Raw genomic sequence first — 19,501 nt, 5'->3', positions numbered from 1 at the left:
AAAACAAAACAAACAAAAAGCAAAAAGACAGAGTCAAATGCCAAAATATATAGGTATTTAGAATTTATTTTATTACAATGATTGAGGCACTGGTAGGCTTCCAAATTGCTATAAAAGTGTCAATGTATCAATAAAACATGTTAAATTGATAACTATATATACAGTGGCATTTCATTTTAAATCATGGAAAAACGTTTTTTTTTGGCTTTTTAATCAGAGAGTTCAGGGAATTTAATCAGAGAAAACCAGGATCCCTGCTAATGAAACAAAATTCAGACAGGTGATAAAAATAATAGCAATCTCTGTCTGCAGTCTAATAGTGAATGACATGTGAAACTTTCTTAAGTCACTGCTTAAGTTCCACCACATGCCTTCCTGCAACTAAGGTACAATAAAATGACTGTTTTCATTTTGAAGAGGCACTGTATACGAAATCAAAATGCACTAGGCAGTCTCTGGAATTCTAGAGCCCACATTGTAAGCAAAGCATTGCTGCTTTAATAAACCAATAATGTAACACATTATACCATCATCCTAAAAATTGGTCATTTATTGCTATGAGCAACAGAACTCTCCCAAACTGTGTCCTGGTGGTAACCACAGACAGTAGATGGTAACTGCTCTGTGACTTAGTCTATCAATAGCACATGGCATTTATATTGCTTGGATAAATGAAGATGGCTGAGCCAACATAATTATTGTTAAGGCTAGGGACAGACATTCAAAAAACCCAGATGCAGAACCATGCTAAATTATGCAGTTTTCTATAAGCAGTATAGTTTAGATCAGTAGCAAACAAAACACATTCATTCATCCTTTGGTAAGGGTAGTGGGGGGCAGCTCTTCACTAGGTTCTGCCATTTTTAAATGAGTCTGTGTGTGCCAAACTTCTATTCTGTTACAGGTATATTGATATAAATGATCGGAAATTGGTCTAAAAGTATAATTAAGGGCATGTTTACACGTGCTGTGGGATGTGGAACCTGGCAATTTAACTAGCAAGCCATGCAAATTAAATGTGTATCAGTGTCCCCCACACAGGAAAAAATGGCAGAAGGGCACTCTGAACTAAAATTCATTGAATGAGTTTTATTTCAAAGAACCCCACGGCCATTTTTGCAGCATTGAGATGCCGATACACATTTAATTAGCATGTGATGCAGAAGGCTGTTGGAACACATCAGTTTCCATGCTCCAGCAGAATCAATTAATCGAGTCTGGTTTAATACGCTGTATTTCAGATGTGTCAGAGCAGGCTCTGTGCACACGTATGAGTCCTAAATGACCAGCAGTACAAAGGGCTTTCAGGAATCCAGTCTCCTCTCCACCTAATGGCGGGGGGGAAATGAAGGAACTCTCACTCAGGAACCCCCATGGGTACTTGGGCCATTCCCAATTACTCAGGTAGGTAAATCACTGGTAAATTCTCCAACCTGATCAGGACATGCTGGATTAAAAAGGAATTTCAGACAAAACCTAAATCATCCCAGGTTCTATTATGCAGATGTATACTGCCTCTGCCTTGGAGCCAAAGTTTATGAATGCATTCCATCAGGGGAAGTGGGAAATGGAAGAGGAAGGGGAAGAACAAGGGTTGGAATCCAGCAATGAAGATGCATTCAGAGAAAAACCAAAAGATATTCATTTACTACAAAGATGGTTTCACTAAATGGGGGCCCTCATTCTGAAACCCAGGAAATCCTCAGAAAACATCAGTGACTAAAGAGGTACTCTAGCTCTTAGCAGTCAGTTTTATCTGATGGCTATATTAAAAACCTGGAACTGTAACTCCAGTGTTTTGAACTTCAAACTGAGCACTTTCTTCTTTTTTTATTTTATACCTGCTCCAAGATGGGAGAAGGAGCTTTTCTCCAAATTTAGTAAAAGCCCCAGTTGTAAATACAAGGAGGCAACCCAGCATGGCTTATTAGCTTATCTGACCTCCTACTGGGATTCTGTTCCATCAACCAGATTAAAAGGAAAAAAAAGGCTGAGACAGAGAAGACTGCAGACAGATACAGGCAACCTAACTGCTGACCATTTTAAAGGGAGAGTTGGGGTGTGTATCAGCTGTTAGTGTGCATGCTCCTGTAGTGATACAAAGGGACCTAAATCATTAGCTCACTCTAAACAAAACAGGGCTAAAGTTGGGAGTGGTGTCACTACTTGTATCACTACAGGAGAGGAGCACACAAACAGCAACAGTTATAGCTTAACAGCTTATGTTATCATCACCTGATAACAATACAATTGTTTCCCATCCCTACCTACAGTTGCCTGACAAGCAACAGCAGCAGATTGCAGTCACCATGCTGTCAGAATTTCAAAGAACAGAGGTATGTACAAATAATATGGAAATGTTCTGAAGTACAGCAACCTGTTGAGAATCTAAGGGACGTCAGCTGAACTAGCAGGATGGTTTCATACATCTGTAAGGTCAAGGGATGCCAGGATGTCCATATATGTGATGACCAGTGATGAAGGAAGTTCCAAGGCCTCTATCTTTAAATCCTGTATTTCATTGATTGATTCAGATAATGTGTGGCAGGGCACTGTTTGTGCCTGCCACTTTAAAGACAAAAGCCAAGCAGCCAGCAGGTGCCTGATTAAGGCAACCATTTTAGAGCTCTAGCCGCCCATATAAACGGGGCATTTTGCTGCTGGCTGGAAGTGCAGCAACATCACCTGGCTGCAAGGCTTCATGGAACACCCTGGAGGCATGGGAGGAGCTGTAGGGGATGGTCAGGAGGCTTCTGCTCCTGGTCCTGACCTAAAACTGCACCCTGCCAGGAGTGGGTAGCATGGTGGGGCTCTCAATGGTGTGGGAGCCCCCAGGAAATGCCAGGCCTGTTACCACCTCAGTGAAAGGCAGGTCAGGGCACCTTAACCCCAGCTCCCACAACCGGGTGGATTACTCCCTTGTAGGGCCCGGAAGGTGGACCCCAGTGAGACAGTGGCACCATAGACTCAGAAACCTGTCCTGACATCCCTCGGCTGGTCAATGCTGGGGCCAGGACCAGAAGGGTCAAAGGGCCAGGGGCCCACCACAAGGGTGGCCCAGAGCTGAGAGTCTGGAGTTCTGACTGGCCTGGAAGTGAGGCCAGGGCCAGTGTAGCCAAAGGTCCTGGGGGGACCACACCTGTAAGGGGGAAGCAGCTCAGGGAGCTATGCAGCTGGGAATGAAGGCAGAATAGGAAGCCTGAGTGGAGGGATCCAGGTGGGGTTCAAATAGTAGGATTCTGGGGCCCAGAATGGGGCTAGTGAGGTTGACAACAGAGGATGCCATCTGCAAGGCACGGGCTCCGGTGTACGAAGCCGCACATAGCACCCCCCTGGCATTGAGGCAAGAAATGGACAGCCTCCCACTTACTAAGATCGTTAATTAATATCAAGGCATGGTAGGCAAGAACAGGTGGGCAGGCTAAAAGGTAAAATGGCCCCAAGAAGGACCCCCTGTTACAAAAGCATAGTGATAAGTAGTGACACCACTCCCAACTTTAACCCTGTTTTGTTTAAAGTGAACTAATGATTTAGGTACCTTGCACTACAGGAACATGCACACTAACAGCTGATACACACTCCCACTCCCCTTTTAAAACGACAGAAGTTAGGTTTGCCCTTTGCCTGTATCCGTCTGCAGTGTTCTCTGTCTCCGTCTTTTTTTTCTCCTTCTAATCTGGCTGATGGAACTTGAGTTCAACTTGAGATCTCAGGCGTACTACTAACTCCAAAATTATCTATAAAAGCCAGGCCACAAAACAACACCATGTTTAGCAAACCCTCCATCTACATCATCTATCCTTTGGTATGACAGGCAGGAGCCCTTGCAAAACTACTGAGAGATGAAAATCATGACAAACTCATTGTAGAAACAGCAACAGTATATTCTTCCTTGTGACATCTCAAAATAAAAGGAAGAAGATAAATCTTTGCAAGCAAAACTTCAGGACAGATGCAAGTAATTTTGGATTTAAGAGTCACAAGTAGGGGTGCACCAAGAGATCTTTGGGGCCAATACCAATAGCCAATTTTTAAGGAGGCATATGGGCTGATACCCATCTGATTTCTGATACCAGCTCGGCAGCTTGGAGAGCTGTGTGCAGATGGTAAATCTGATGTGGTGGAAAGGGAGGGGGGGAGGCAGATCAAGGCCCCCATGGTGAGGGAGGAGCGGGGGTGAGGCTGGGAAAAGCACTGCCCAGCCAGAGCAGGCCAGGTATAGGACAGAACCATGGCTCATCTGGGGGGAACAGAGGGGGAGAGGCAGCTCCCACCACTGTGTGCCATTCATCCAACAGCCGCTGGTCCGGCACTCGTGCACTGGTCTGGCAGCTCCCGCCACTGCTCCCGTTGTTCATCCAGGAGAACATGGGGGGTGGGGGGGGGTGCAGCCCTACTCCCCCGCCCATGCCCTTCCAGGCAAGCACTGGACCAGCAGCTCCCAGACTAGCAGCATGCAGCAGCAGCAGCAGCTCTCCACCCCCCCCAAGCCACAGCTACATTTTGGACCCACCCTGCCCCAGCTAGGTAGCACTTACCCAGCCCCACTCCTCCCTAATCACAGGGGCCTTGATCTGCTCCCCATGCCCCTTTCTTCCCCCCCCCTTCCACCACATCAGACTTACCAGCTACACACAGCTCTCCAAGCTACCAGGCTGTGCTCATCACTGCCTACGTGCTGTGCCATGGCTGCCCGCACACACAGGCATTTATCAGCCAAATCAAACCAATTTCTGATACAATCAATTTTCTTTATAAATCGGTACCAATCCAATAACTGGACCGATGTATTTGTGCACCTCTAGTCACAAGTCTTCTGACATGCAGTCTCTCCATAATACCAGAGCCCAGACAAAGTTGGACTGAAGAAGCAGAAGCACCAACTGCTAGAAAATGGAGTCTTATGTTATATTGTTCAAGCTGTTTACCACCAAGGGACATATAGGTATGGTTCTACAGACTAACAAGAGAAGGTCCTAGGACCATGGAGACAATGGGCATGGCATAATGGCCTCATTTTGGAATGAATGGGGGGTTGGGGGGGAACTCTTTCTTCCCATCCAGCTCATCTGCTTCCCAATACATCTGGAGGCCAGAAGAAAGAAGGTGCAGAAGAAAGTTCAAGCAGCAACCTCCTGCTGTCTTCTTATAGACAACCAGGAAACTGAGGAGCAGAGCATGTAGGAGGAGAAAAAGTATGAAGACTGGGTGCCAAAGACTCTTCTATAGATTGGCTCCCTGCCTGACAGACAGAAGGAAGAACACCCCGTGTCTGCCCTGGCAGAAGCAGAATCCCAGAAAATTGAAATTCGACCCATGCCAAGTTATAATTTAAAAAGCCAGCTAAGTCTATGTAGGTCAGTGAAAACAGAATTAAATGGGGGGGAGGGGGGAGGGTCAAAATATAACAAAAACAGCTTGCTTTTGCAGTAAGGTCAACTTATAAAGACAAACTGAAAGGGAAAGAAAAATCATATACAGAAAGGTTTTCATGCCAGGACTCAGTTGCTTAAAAAATAGCAACTGTCGAATTATTTACAGACATTTAAGAGGCCTATGAATGCCGTAAGATAAATAAATACGTATCAAATGACATAGTATCTCCCAATTCAAGCTTGAAATATTTTGACCAGCTGAACACAGGACAGGCCTATGGGTACATTATCTGTCACAAACCTCTAGACCAGTGATTCTTAACTAGTGTGCCATGGCACCCTAAGGTATATAAAGTCCTTTCAAGGGTGCTGCAGGGTGCCATGCAGTATTAAATGTATGAACACCTACATATTATTCATGAGACAAACCCACAAATTTCAAGTAGGAATCCAGTGTCAAGAGCATTCTGACCTGTTGCAGAAGAATTGCTCTATTATTTTTCAGTATTCAAGAAATGAAAGAAAGTTAAGAACTGTCATTTTCAAAGGGACGGCTTAAGCGTTAAGAGGGGTGTCTTGATTCTAATAAGGCTGAAAACCACTGCTGTAGACATGCACCCTTTCATCTGAAAGGATTAAACCCTTTCAGATGATCAATGCATACGCCGTGTCTTGTTTTTAAATAAAGCCTTTCTAATAAAACTTTGCAAGTTGTATGACCTCTTTCTGCATATTCACCTGAGCACCAATATTACATTCATTTTGGAACAGTTTAAACAATGAGGTTATAATGAGAAAGGTATAAATTGTACATCAAGATCATTTGAGATGTTTATTCAACATTCATAAAATTAATACAGAAATAAACATGGTTTTAAAATACACACTTTAAAAGGGAATATTTCATGTTTTAAAATTGATCCATTTAATTTTTTTTTAAATCATGCAATACAGTATCCTAAGTCACATTCTGATATTTAAAAAAAACTGCTTCCATTTTTCAGCTATCCAGCTCCATTGCTTTAGGCATATTTGTATTTGTCTGCTGGATCACCCCCAAGATAAACTTAATCAAACATGTTCAGGCCCAACTTTCCCTCTTCTCATTGTTCACACCCCTACTATAGACAAATAGTTTCCTGCAGGGTTTTTTTTGTTTTTTTAGGGGAGAAGGTAAGAGGAAAGGTGGGTAAATAAAAACAATTGGTAAGAAGACAGTATGTACCTGAAAAGATCCTCTATAAATACTGATACATCATTCCTATATTACATCGCCACCAATATAAAGAACAATTTTCTGTATCAGACACCAGCCCAATGCAGCAGATAATTTGTCCATTAAATGCCCATGTGTGCACGCGCACAGCTACAGCACAGCACACAGGCAGTGAGGAGCCGGGCTGGACTGCTGCATGCAGCTGATAAGTCTGGTGCGGTAGAAGGGGAAGGGGCATGGGGGGGGAGGGAGATCAAGGCCCCCCACGGTGACGGAGGGTGTGGGGTAGGGATGAGGCAGCTTAATAGGGGCCAGGGTAGGCACGGGACAAAGGCCGATCCCGTCGCTGCGCACAGGTCGCCCGGTGCTCTTGTGGTGGCTCCCACCACTTGTCCAGGAGGGCATGTCCCACATTCCTCCCCGCCCTGCCTGGTAAGCACCTGCCACTGCCCCAGCCCCATTCCCTCCCTCACCACAGGGGCCCTTATCTGCCCCCCAAACACACCCTTTCCACACCAAACTTACCAGCTGGATGCAGCTCTTCAAGCTGAAGAGCTGTGCATCAGAAGTCAGATGGGTATTAGTCTCCTTAAAAAAAAAAAAAAAATCAGCTATCGGTATCGGCCCCAAAAATCTGTTGGTGCACCCCTATCTATAACCTCTTTCAAGTCAGATTGGCCAAAGTGCCTACATGCTTCAGCAAACCAAAAAACACACAGAACTTCTACCTTCTGATCTCTGTTCTAGTTGTTTTAGGAATTACCAGGAACTATTATTTTCAGTTGACAGCATACCTTTAAGATGTCTATTTTTAAAACATGACCCAGAGAGCTAGATATTGTCACCCTGCTTTGTATATTTTCCATTCACTTACTAGCCTGAGAGGCTGAGATTTGGTTTGTTCCACCAATACAGCCATTCAATTAAATATTTTAAAATTATAATCCATCTGCATTGCTCAGCTCAGACACACCCCAGTATTCAATATGATTAATTTTTTATGCCCTTTGGAAGCTTAATTTGCAGAGTCAGTCACGTTTTCCAATAGAGCCTGCAGAGTATACAGTTGCTGATGTATTATTGCACACATGATGGCAGACTACATGGCTGATGTAAATAATGACTTCTGATTAGAATTTATTCTGCATGTGAGCCAGGTGCTTCCACCTCCTCATGCAGATGGAAAGAAACAAAAGGATACCAAAAAACAGGAAACCTGCACTGAATGCTTCCAGTCTCATATCATTAGGAACTCTTGGAAACATCTCTACACAGCTTACAGTCCAATTTCAAGGAAGCTAAACTGACATTTGAACACATGCTCCCCTGTAGACCCATGCAGATTTTCAATGAAACTCCAAGTGGTAGTCAAAGATCACATAAGCAGCAGTAACTCCGCTCCTTTCCTTCCATTCCCATTAAAGCGGGGGGGAAATCCTTGGCTGTAATGGATCAACCAAACTGGCAACATCAGCCAGAGCATAGCTCTACAGTCCAAAGGAAAAGAATCCCACACAGCATCTGAAACCAAATCTATGAATCTATGAACTTCTGGATCAGTGTTTCTCAACCCATGGGTCGCAACCCAAAAATGGGTCACAAGAATATATGAAAGGATTGCAAACAAGCTTCAAAACTAGATCAAGAAGCTTTAAAAATTGATTCTCCTTTAAAAGAGAAAAAACATGGGAAGCCATGGGCTTCCCCTTTCAGGCTGGCAGACTTGGGGGCAGTGGCTCAGGAGTGAGGGGCATTGGGTTGGGACTGGACATTTGTAAACATTAATGGGTCCTGGTACCAAAAAGGTTGAGAACCACCGATTTAGATGCCAATCCCCTATTTTGCTGGGTTGTGTAAAATATTAAGAAACAGTGCCACATGCTAGGGTCCTCTCTTTTACTGCGAATGGTTTTTCTTTTCAGTTAAGAAGCTGCACAACAATTTTCCTGCAGAGCTGAACTGTTTACTTAAGTAATGAAGCACTGTGAATGTCAAATAAGCACCTCCACAAGATGAACAATTACAAAGATAACTGTTTAAGGAGTTTAAAAAGATTGATTGTTTTAAAACAGTGATGAAACTGGTAGTGAGCATGTTTGTTTTTACATATAGGAACACTGCCATATTTAGTTATAAGACAGAATTTCTCATATATGCACCATGGGGCCAAAGCCTCAGCTGGTACAAGTCTGAATAGCTCTACTGAAATCCACAGTTCCACCAGCTGATGATGATCTGGACTTAAGTACTTTATTGAAGCTAGAAACCAGGTGGCGTATGTTTTAACACCCACCTCATACCTTTGTCATATACAGCAAAAGCTCAGTTGTTGTAACAGCTGACAGAAAACAATGTTTGTTTGATTAAGTTTTGACAGACAAATTAAAGCCATACCAGAATTTCTTAGTGCTATAGTTAAGACTCAACTTCCCAGCATCATAACCCTACTTGACGTGTTTTAGCAATGGATACAAGTCAATAAATGCTAGACTCTACAGAGGTGTCTTCCAGAGAGGATACAGGAAGCTCTGTTATGTTAGGATGTTCTTGTCGCTTGGTAAATTCATTACATTTTTCACTTCAAAGTAACTGAAGAATTCCAAGAAAGGCACTTTGTAGTGATAAAGCTGCCAGTTGGTGGGGTAATTAAATGTTTAGTGCATGGAGGTAGCAATAATTACTAGGCAAGTAATTCTCATAAATTCCCATTTCAAGTCTAAGACCTAAAGGTGCACACACTTTATACATGCAAGAGGTTTTATTTAAATAAATGGAAACTCACAAAAATAACCATAGGAGCACAAATGTTTGCAGACTCAAGACCCTAATCAGGTTCACTCCACCATCAACTGCACATGCTAATAGTTTCTGCACTGTGCAGTGGTTACAACAATGCCAAGCAAAACAAAAGCAAAGGCTACCAATGAGAAAGATAAAGATATTGGTGATATCCCCCAAAACACAGACAATGGAAATATAAATTTGGGATGCCCAAGGTCAGAAAAGAGTACTACTAAACATATCTTTAGCAAGTTGATAAAACATTCCAGAATTTCTTCTCTCTCTCTCTCTCGCTGTTCCACCTAAAGAATTAAAGCACAAAGAGACAGCAGAATTCAGAGTAGAAGGAACTATACTGAAATTTTAAAAAGCACACCACCACTTCCAAGCACAGAATGACCAAGAACTCTTGCTGCTGCTCCTCTGCCACCCCATTCCTTAGAAATTATTAAATTTACTCAACACTTCAACTGCATATATAGGAAATCATGAAGTGTTCAGCTCACTTAGAACCACAAAGCATTCTGTGCATGATGGGAAGGAAGCAAGACACTTAGCTAACATCTTTAACTTGATTACTAGTAGTCACAATTAGCCTTTGTATTTCATTATTAGGAACTGGAATAACAATAACTTTAAAATAAAAGGTATTTAGACTATGTTCGAAATGTATTAAGAGACCTACTACTTACTATTACTGTTCCAGTACTACTTAATGATTTTAAAAGATAACAAATTATTAGAAGATAGCAAGTGAAACTGCATCCAACAAGAGATGATAATAGTCCAACAGTACCAAATTGTTTCAAGATACTGGAAATACATCACCACTTTACCAAACTGGTAAAACAGACAGGAAAGACATGTGAATCTTCAAAACTTCAGCGCGCACACCTTTCACATGGGTACTCTTGCCTATCTAAGAACCAAGCAGCGCAATACACAGTTCACAAAAAATATATCCAGCAATGAAGATATCACTTTTCCTACTATAGAGAGGATACAGATTAATGCTGAACAACGAAAACATTCTCCCAAGCTATAATAAGGAGCTTCATGTAACATAAAACGAAAACAAAAAAAGTGGAACTGTCATTTATCTTAATTTATTTTTTCACATTTCCAGATGTGTCCATTTTTTCACACTTACCTGGTCTTTTTCATGGGGTAGGAGGCTGACAGGTGGGAGAGAAGCTGGGAAACCACTGGAATATTTTGGAGTTCCTTTGCTTTCCAAACTGCCATAATTCACCCTATATTGAGGTCCTTCCTTCAGTAACCTTCCATTATTTACAGCACGTTTGGCCCCCAGCCTCAATCTCTGCTGAAATGTAGGATTGTTAAAAATATGAGCTAGGTCATTTTGACTTCTCAAATATTTTTCTATGTTTTTCAGGGAGGAGCCATTTGGTTCTTGAAGCCCTTCAATTGCTCTTCTCAATAGTTTATTCCAATCCACATTACGAAGCTCATTACAGGCTCCTCTAGATCCCTTACCAGATTTAGGAAGAGTGCCTGGTTTAACAGATGAAAAACGTCCAGGATTATCTGGGTCCTTGTAAGATGCAAGGCCTTTGTTGGTAACTTTAAGAATAGAACCATCTTGAACACTTAGTTCCAACTGTTCGGAAACAGTCTTCTTATCCAATCCATGGGAAGCACACACAGCATGACAAATTCTCTCTTCAGATGGCCTTTGCTTTTGCTTTTTAACCTTTTGTATAGCTTCAAGAATCCACTCTGTATAAAGTGGGTTTGCAAGTTTTACCATGGTTGACCAGTAATTGCTTCCAGCCAAGAGTTACCCATAGAGGTTCCTCCTTATCCTTCTAAGGAATCTTTCAGATGTTAGTCACAACTTGAAAGCAATCAGATGATCCCATGTGCTGTTTAGTTGCGTCTCATAAATATCCATCCTCAAGCAATCAGAAGAGGCGGAGAAACATCTGCAGACTGAAATTCCTTATTACTTTACCAATGTGAAAGGCAAGAATGACTGCACTCCTGATGGTACCAGAACATCCTTACAGAGCTTTAAAGATAGAGAAAAGAAGAAAAACAGTTAACGCTGAAATGCCTAGAGATTAATAGTAATAAAAATTAAAATGTACTGAGAGTCTTTTTTTTTTTTTTTTTTTTTAACATGAACATGCTCCAATAAAGTGCAGCTTCCCATACTATCCTTGAAGATGGGACTTTATTTGTAATGCATGTTTAAGAATTCCAGCCATACCTATTACTCTACTTGTGCAAAAGTTGTTCACAGATTGCATACATTTCCATTCATATTCAGGGCCCTTGTTTTTGACACCCCACTTCACACCATTTACCCACTGCTTGGTTCTTAGAAAAATTCAGTTCTGTAAATCACCAAAGAAGTTTTAAAGTTTCCTGAAACTCTGAACATTGTACAGGCCACATTATGACACCCACCAGAAAAAATAAATGGCACCATATATACACACACTATGATTTTGTACTGATAGATATAACAAAGGAATCATTGACCCTGCTAGAAAATCCTTTAATAAAATAGCTTTTCAATATACCATGCTCATTCTTTCAAATAGGGACTAAACTGAAGCTCTGCTTTTAATATAGAAATCCAGAGATACTAGCACTGCAATAAGCCTCTCACTATTACTTATACCCTTCCCAAGCATCTATAGAGGGATAACGATGCACCCTGAATGTACAGATACTTGCATTTTTACAGAGGGCCAACACAGACCTATCTGCCAACAGACACAGAAGTCTACAAAAGAAGGTGAAGAGCTTCAATAATAAGAAGCAACATGATGAATTTTCACAGGCATAATGCAATTAAATTTGTACTTCTTGTTTTAGTAGGATGGTACACACGTAAAATTTAGTCATCCATGCTTCATCTATCAGTGGTATTTGTCTCAAGATAGTCACTTTCTTCTTACAGTAACAAATATCTTCTTTACTGTACATGACTAAATGACCTCCAAATTTGGGGTTGGGATATGGTCATTTTATAGCGCAGGAAGTTATGCTAATAGCTATACACAGACATTAAGAAGAAAAAGGAATCAGTTGTCATGTTCTTGTTAAAATGAACATACCTTATAAAGCAATCTTCAAAATAAATTTTCTTTAAAAAGTTGACCAACAGCTTGAACACAATCCAGATACGATACAACTGCTTTAACCAAAAAAAAACCCACAAAAACCCACAGGATTATCTTGTATTAAAGCACTAAGATGAAGTAAAAATTATAAATAATACCAGATGGAATGGAACTCCTTAGCACTGCAACCAATCAGTACTCTTGGCAAGTGGAAGATTCTCCAATTGTTCTGAAAAATCTAAAAATTAAAAAAAAAAAAGTTTTGGTTAAGGTTCCACATAACAAAAGGCACATATGTACTGTAAAAATAGTAAAATAGTATTTTCAATCAGATCTAGTCAAAGATTTTTTTTTCCAATTACAGCACAACTGAAAGTGTGGTACACTACTTTACAACCAGAAAAAGTAATTGCAGTTTTCAATAATCATACTCATCTAGTTCAGACGTTCTAATCCTGAAGAGAACAACTGCAAAACAGACTGAAGCTTATTGACCTAAGTGGCTGGGTAGTAGAAAGGTAGTATAATACCTTGAAACCCAATCTGCCCCATAAATGGCACACAAACTCAACTGTGTAAAGACTGTTTCGCATATTTCAGGGAGTTGTAACAGATTTTGACAAGCTGATATTCCAATGTGGACAAAAATGCTAGCAATCTTCTTGGAAGCCACACGCTAGGCCAACAGCCTTATTTTGGGACTTCACTGAACATGGATAAGAACAGAGAGCAAAGACCACAAGATATATTATTGCAACTTTCATAGGGGAAGGGAACTGTCAAATAAAACAGGGGCCATGCTTTTATTTGAGGTATTCTTAACCCTGAACACTGCCTCAGAAATTAAGTGTGGAAGAAAACAACTCGCCAAAATACCATACTAATGAAACCCACACTGAGACCATATTATATGGTTAACATCCTGTGGTAAAATTGAGGAATTCTGTTCAGTGGCAAATGTAACTAGAGATTTTTAACTCATTAACTTTCAATTAAAAAAAACAGAACAAAAACAAATTATGTGGTACTACCATGGATTTTCATGGAGATGAAAGTCAGTGCTCAATTAAGCCCTTTTAACTGTAACTGCTGATTCAAATAGATTTACCAGATTTTTAAGCTTACTGAAATTTACACTATTAGGTTAATTTCATATAAACAACCACATCACTTCAACTAAATTCCAAGACATACAGTATAGGGTCTGTTCCAAGCTCCTAGGATACTGATGAAGCATTTCAGTATAAATACTGTAACTTGTGGGTTACAGGAATTTTTATTGGCCAATGACTAGAAAAAGAGTGTACATAAAGCAAAAGGCCAGTGCTAAGCCTGCTGCCTGCTACAAGAGTTTCACAGCAGTATACATTCAGAGTCACATTTTTACCTGTTTACTTTAAATTCCCTCTGTGTCATACATTCCCCTGCATACTAACGCCTACTAAATCAACACTAGTAGAGCGTATCAGTAGAGGCACAGGAGCCTTTTGACTGCAAATGGCAAGGGTTTTTCTATGGCAAAAGAAGACATCTTAAAGTCTCCCTTCTTCAGCAATCTTTCTGAGCCCAAGTGTGTTGTGCTCCAGGACACAGTGCAGCACTTGTCTGGTCAAACGTTTGATTTATTTAAATAAGGAATTTCTGTTATGCATTTGCTTTGTTGGAACGCATTTACTGGGGCAGGATAGCCAGGCACCATGCCAATGAGCAAAGTGTCCACTGTAAATAATATACATAATAACCTGTTAATAGCAAACATTTTCCCAGTAACACAGTTCTGCTCAATATTCTGTTATCACATAAATAAATCCATCCATTCAACACCTTTCAGCATTCAGAAGCACCATGAAGACCATTGTTGATCCTAGCCCAGAGCCAACCAAAACCCAGCTTTTTCAGATGAACTCACCCAACCCACATTCAAGCAAGACATACAACTGCAAAGAGGATCCTCCAATTTAAGTGAAAAAAGGATTTCTAAATATAGGAACTACTGCTTCTCCAGCACCATACAATGCCTATGACATCACAGTTAACAATCACAGTTGCAATGTTTAAGTATCTACCTGGACAAAACTGTACACAAATTTCATTTTATTACAATAGTGTCTTCTACTAGTTTACAGGCTTTCCCCATACCTTATTCATAGTCTTCCCAAAAAGATTACCACCATTCAAAGCAATTTTAATGAAATTTCAGCACCTATTCCCTTCCCCAAATATGGGTTAGTTTCACCACAGAAATCTTAAAATGAAAGTGACCAGTTGCAAGTCACCATGATTTTGGTATCTCAAATACTCACTTATTCTGGATTTGAAAGTTTTAGTGTTTCAATCACATGGCTTTTAAAAGCCAAATCATTAAACTTTTGATGGCACCTATTAATATGTAGGCATTAGCATAGCACATACAGCATACAAGCCTTTTGGAAAACATAGTGCCTTGTACTGCAGTAGGAGAAAAGGCACCTCTATTCAGTGCTCAGCTAATATGAAAAGTTAAAAGGGAGGCAAAATACACGAGTTGCAGAATCATAGCATGGTGATTAGAATGAAATCAAATATACATGCTGTAAGAATACATCTACTGTAGAGCCAAAGCCAATTAAAGAATACACTGACTGAACATGTCATTCTTGAGTGTAGTCACTAATCTTATAATCCTGTAATGACATTTTCCTTTAGACTAAAGGAGTATCGGGATTATTCAGAAATATTTCTAGTTTTCAAAAACATGGTTTTTTTTGCTTAGAGGGGGGAAAAGCCTATCATGAAGAAAGTCTAGTTTATAAAAAGTCTGATTGAAAAGTGTTTTGAAAAGCTCATAAAAATTCTCCCAGGTTGCCTATAGCATTATGCCCAAATAAACTTTCCAACATTTGATCTCAATGTAATAGGGAGAGGAAAAAAAAGTCAGAAGCAGAAGACAGCCAGTTGTGCAACCTGCTGGTGACCTGCAAACTACAATTGCATTCAGTTCCCTCCTACCTGCTCTGTTCACACAGGCAGTAGGAGCAGCTGCAGGCCAGCTCTCTGCTGCAGCATCAGGGTCAGGTAAGGATTGCAGCAGGAGTGCAGAAAGAAGAGAAAATTGCCATTGCATTAAATAAACTCCCCTTTCATCTAGCTCATTATTTAGAATTACGCAGCCACTCAATTCAGTTTCCTACCACCGCCCCCCTCCTCATTTAATGATTCAAGAGAAGTGTCTCCTTCATGCTCAAAACACACACACACACACACACACACACACACACACAAAGAGAAACCAGATATGCACTCCTAGTGCATAAAACACTCTTGAAAATTATTCAGATCATGAAGCCAGTGATTTCATTCTTCCCCATTCATTACATATGCCCTTAATTCTGACAAGTGAATAAACTGGAACCTTGGCCAACTGCAGAAAGGAGGCACTGTAGCAAGTTCAGAAACAGACTGAGGGCTTATTTATGTTTTTTGGAAAGCAGCAAACCTAACCCTGAGACTTGAGGAAGCGTGCGCACACCGCAATGCCCCATTAGCCAATTCAAGATCACACACTGAAAAGCAGCAATGTGACCGTAACCAGCACCACCAGTAGCGCTGTGACAACATGACAGCCATGGAAGTACCTGCCAGCCCTTCCCACCTGCCTCCCCGGACAACTATTTAAGTGGCAAAAAGTGCCACAATGGTGGCAATGACTAGAAGCTGCCAACCCAGGCGCCACGGCAGTGCCTCCACGCTCGATGGCAGCCGGGCAGGCGCGTGGGCTGGGGAGAACCTTTCTTGGGACAGCGGTTTTAGGACAAAGTTTTTTCCAAGGAACCGTTGTCAGCACTTGCCGACCCCCGTGGCTGGGGCTTTGCGAGGAAGGGGCGGCTTACGTCATGCTCGATGTTTCCACGGCAGGGCTCGTTCTCACCATCCAGCCACCCTGGTGCTAAGGGGCGCCACCTCGGGGCAGGGCAGCGACCACCCACGAGGGGCTCCAGGAGGGGGCGCTGAGACGGAGCCGGCGGCCAGAGGCCCAGGCAGCAGAAGCCGGACTGCGCCCCGAGGAGGGATGCTGCGGGCCGTCTGTCCCCTCCCCCGCAGGGTACCACTCACCGCTCCGCGGGGCCGCGGCTGAAAGGGGAGGAGCCACCTCCAGGTGCTGCAGCTGCTCCCCCTGCTGCCGGGCTGATGCTGAGGCTGCTGCAGCCGCCGGCTCTGCCCCGCAGCTGCCGCCGCTCCCCCTCTGCCGCCGCGTCTCCCGCCGCTGCTCCCCCTGCCGCCGCCGCCGCTCGGCTCACCTAAACCGCCGCCATTTTGTTTCGCCCTGTTGTAGTTAACGTGAATCCGACATGACACTGATTACAGCCCAATGGAGGCTCATTAAAACCTTACCTTCCCCACGCCCCGCCCCCGCCGCCCAGCATTGGGCCGCGCCGCGCACGCCGCGCGCAGCTCATTGGGCAGGGGTGCGTGCCTATCAACCGCCCACCCGGGCCCCGCCCCGCCCAGCAACCAGCCAGCTTCCCCATTGGAAGGCGGGGCGTGTCAATCACGGAACACGCCCCTTCCCTCCACGCGAAACCCCGCCTATCTGTCAGAGGGGAGGTGCCGCGGCCTTTCATTGGCTGCTGCCGCCGCCAAACACCCGCCTCGACCCGGCCAGCCCCAAGCTCAGCCTTGTCCTCTGCTGATTGGCAGCCGAGTACGAGCAGGGACGAGGAGTCTCGCGCCCTCGCCCTTCCATTGGCCGCCGCAGCCGTCAGTCTTTCCGACTTCCCGCCTAGTCACCGCCCCACACGCTCCTGCCGCTGAAGTTTGCTCGAGAGGGTGAGCGCTGCGAGGCCGGCGACCAGTGAGCCCGGGCGGGCGCGTCACACACACCAATACACCGCGTTCAATATTGAGCTTCACGCGCCTGCTCCGGCTCCTGCCGCTCGCCCGGGCGGGAGGCCCCAGCGTCCCCCTCCCAAGGTGCCTGGCAGCGGCAGCGGCTTCGCGCACGCACCCCCGCCCCGCGCGGCACCAGCGAGGGTGGCGGGGCCCCGCAAGCTTCCCCCTCGGCTCAGCCGCACCGCCCGCCGCCGCCGCTGCAGGATGCGCGGGGAGCGCGGCGCATCTCCTGCACACACGTGCAGCAGCCCCCAGTGGGGGGGGGGGAAGAAGTCCCCAGCCTGGTACCGAGGAGGAGGGGGCTGCGAGGGGCCGCACCCTGCCCCCCCCGGGCCCGGGGCCAAACACACCCCGCCCGCGCCCCAGCCGCTCTCCCCCCGCCGGCTCCGGCTGACCTCGGCCCGCAGTGACCTCCTTCCTCCGCCCGGGCGCGCGGCTGCAGCTGCGGCAGCGGCAGCGGCTCCTGCGGAATGTGCCGCCCCTGGAAGCAAGCGCGGCTTCTCCCCCGCTCCCTCCCGGCTGCAGCCCGAGCCGGGAGCACAACAACAACACCGCCGCCCCCAGCCCTTCCCCCCGCGCAGCCCCAGGCCGGCGGCGAGGGGCACCGGCCGCGGGGGCCTCGCGGAACCCCCCTGGCGAGGAAAAGACGAGCTCTGCCCATGTGTCTGTCGAATAAGAGAGAGACTCTACCTTGGCCGCCCTCCTCCTCCGTGGGGCTCCTCTTCTGACTCCAAAATAACACACAAAAAGGCTGGGGGGGCAGGGAGCAGGCTCACCAAGACGGGTGGCAAACGCTCAGACCCTGCCGGGAGGAAAGCGGGGGAGGGGGGCAACGCGCCCCCAGCACAAATAATTATGATTATTAATTGAAACAACCCCCCAAAAATAATCCACCCCAAAGCCTTCCCAATGCTAAATGGACGCAGATTGCAAGGACTGGTGCTAAAACACAGGACCTGATCTCAGCTAATTGAAAGGTTAATCTACATAGGCTGTGACAGACAAGGTCCCTCCCCACTTTTTTGATCTGCTGCTGGCAAGTGGGAAATTGAGCTTCACCCCCTCTCAAATAAAAAGGAGGGGGAGAAAGTTTGGGGGTAGGGGTCATCATCAGTGCCAGATGGGTTAGAGCTGGAATACACTTCAGGCATCTTGGAGGGAAGGGCTGGGATTAGTGGGGCTGGGTTTTGGGGAGGAATGTGGTTATTATGAACCTCTGATGATTTTCCAGCATCCTGCAGCATTCTCTGGCTCCTTAGATCATTTGAATGGGCAGGAGGGGGAGGTTTTACATGCATCCATGGGAGGACAAACCCATGGACAGCGAAATCCTTCATGGTGAGAAGCTTCAATCCAAAATGAGGGAGTCTAGATCTGCCTGCCACCACTGTCTACCCCCACCCTCCTCCAGTCTATATTAGAAGCAATCATTATGGAGTTGGCAGAGGATGATCAAATTTGGGATGGTTCCCTTCTCTAGAAGGCTGTGCATATTATTAGGAGGAACTTATTTCAGGGGTCAGGGCTTACTGATTTCAGTGTGTTTGGGGGTACACCCTTAGTCAGTCTTGAGTGACATGCTGAGGACAGAGATTAGTTGGAATATGAAATACCTTCAGATATTTGCTTATGCTTAGCCCTAGGTTGAAAGCATCACACTTGGCAAAGTCTACTATAATAGAATGGTACCTGCCTGATAACATATGATAGCGTGACAGGTAACTCACTCCATTATCTCCTTCAGACTCAGCTTGGGTCTGAATCTTACCAACATGATTAGCGTAATTGCATGAGCTGTCCCATAAAATTCCCCTCCCATGCATGGTGAGCAAAATGCTGCTTTCAACATTGTCTCTTTGTAAGCACTGACCCACAAAGTCCTGTGAAGTTCCTGTATAGAAGTGGGAAAAAGAGAAAAAGTAGCTCTCCACGCAGAGAGTAGATAGGAAGTGAGTTGCTTTAATAAATCCCAACAGTCTTGCCCAAGAAACAGATCAGGTATTGCATGTAGATCATCAGGGGAACCAAGTTTCTATATTAATATTAAACATTAAGGTTTATTACAACTATTTTGGAAGTCAAGTAATGCAAATTACATACGAAGCAGCTGCTTTGTGATGTTTTAGAGCAGTGTAAAACTAAGCAGGCTATTTACAGAAAGCCAC

General features: G+C 44.2%; 1 protein-coding gene across 4 annotated transcripts in view; it reads right to left on the bottom strand.

Annotated features, from left to right (window-relative positions):
- The window catches only part of KAT6B (lysine acetyltransferase 6B), a 216,345-nt gene extending 199,526 nt beyond the window's left edge, over window positions 1-16,819 (bottom strand). For 2 of the 4 annotated variants that reach the window (XM_019555899.1, XM_019555900.1), the window contains exons 1-3: window positions 16,560-16,817; window positions 12,626-12,705; window positions 10,523-11,404 (exon numbers count right to left, since the gene is read on the bottom strand). In XM_019555899.1, the coding sequence (XP_019411444.1) occupies window positions 10,523-11,143 (621 nt within the window). In that variant the 5' untranslated portion in view covers window positions 11,144-11,404; window positions 12,626-12,705; window positions 16,560-16,817. Of the gene's footprint in view, window positions 1-10,522; window positions 11,405-12,625; window positions 12,706-16,559 lie in introns of all 4 variants that reach the window. The other 2 variants (XM_019555897.1, XM_019555898.1) reach the window with 2 other exon arrangements.
- Between the last annotated feature and the right edge of the window lie 2,682 nt (window positions 16,820-19,501).

The sequence above is a fragment of the Crocodylus porosus genome, unplaced genomic scaffold (genome assembly GCF_001723895.1).
Source record: "Crocodylus porosus isolate Cpor-Errol unplaced genomic scaffold, CroPor_comp1, whole genome shotgun sequence".
Taxonomy (NCBI): domain Eukaryota; kingdom Metazoa; phylum Chordata; order Crocodylia; family Crocodylidae; genus Crocodylus; species Crocodylus porosus.
The sequence above is the reverse complement of the archived record's forward strand: the minus strand, read 5'-3'. Positions and strand labels throughout refer to the sequence as shown.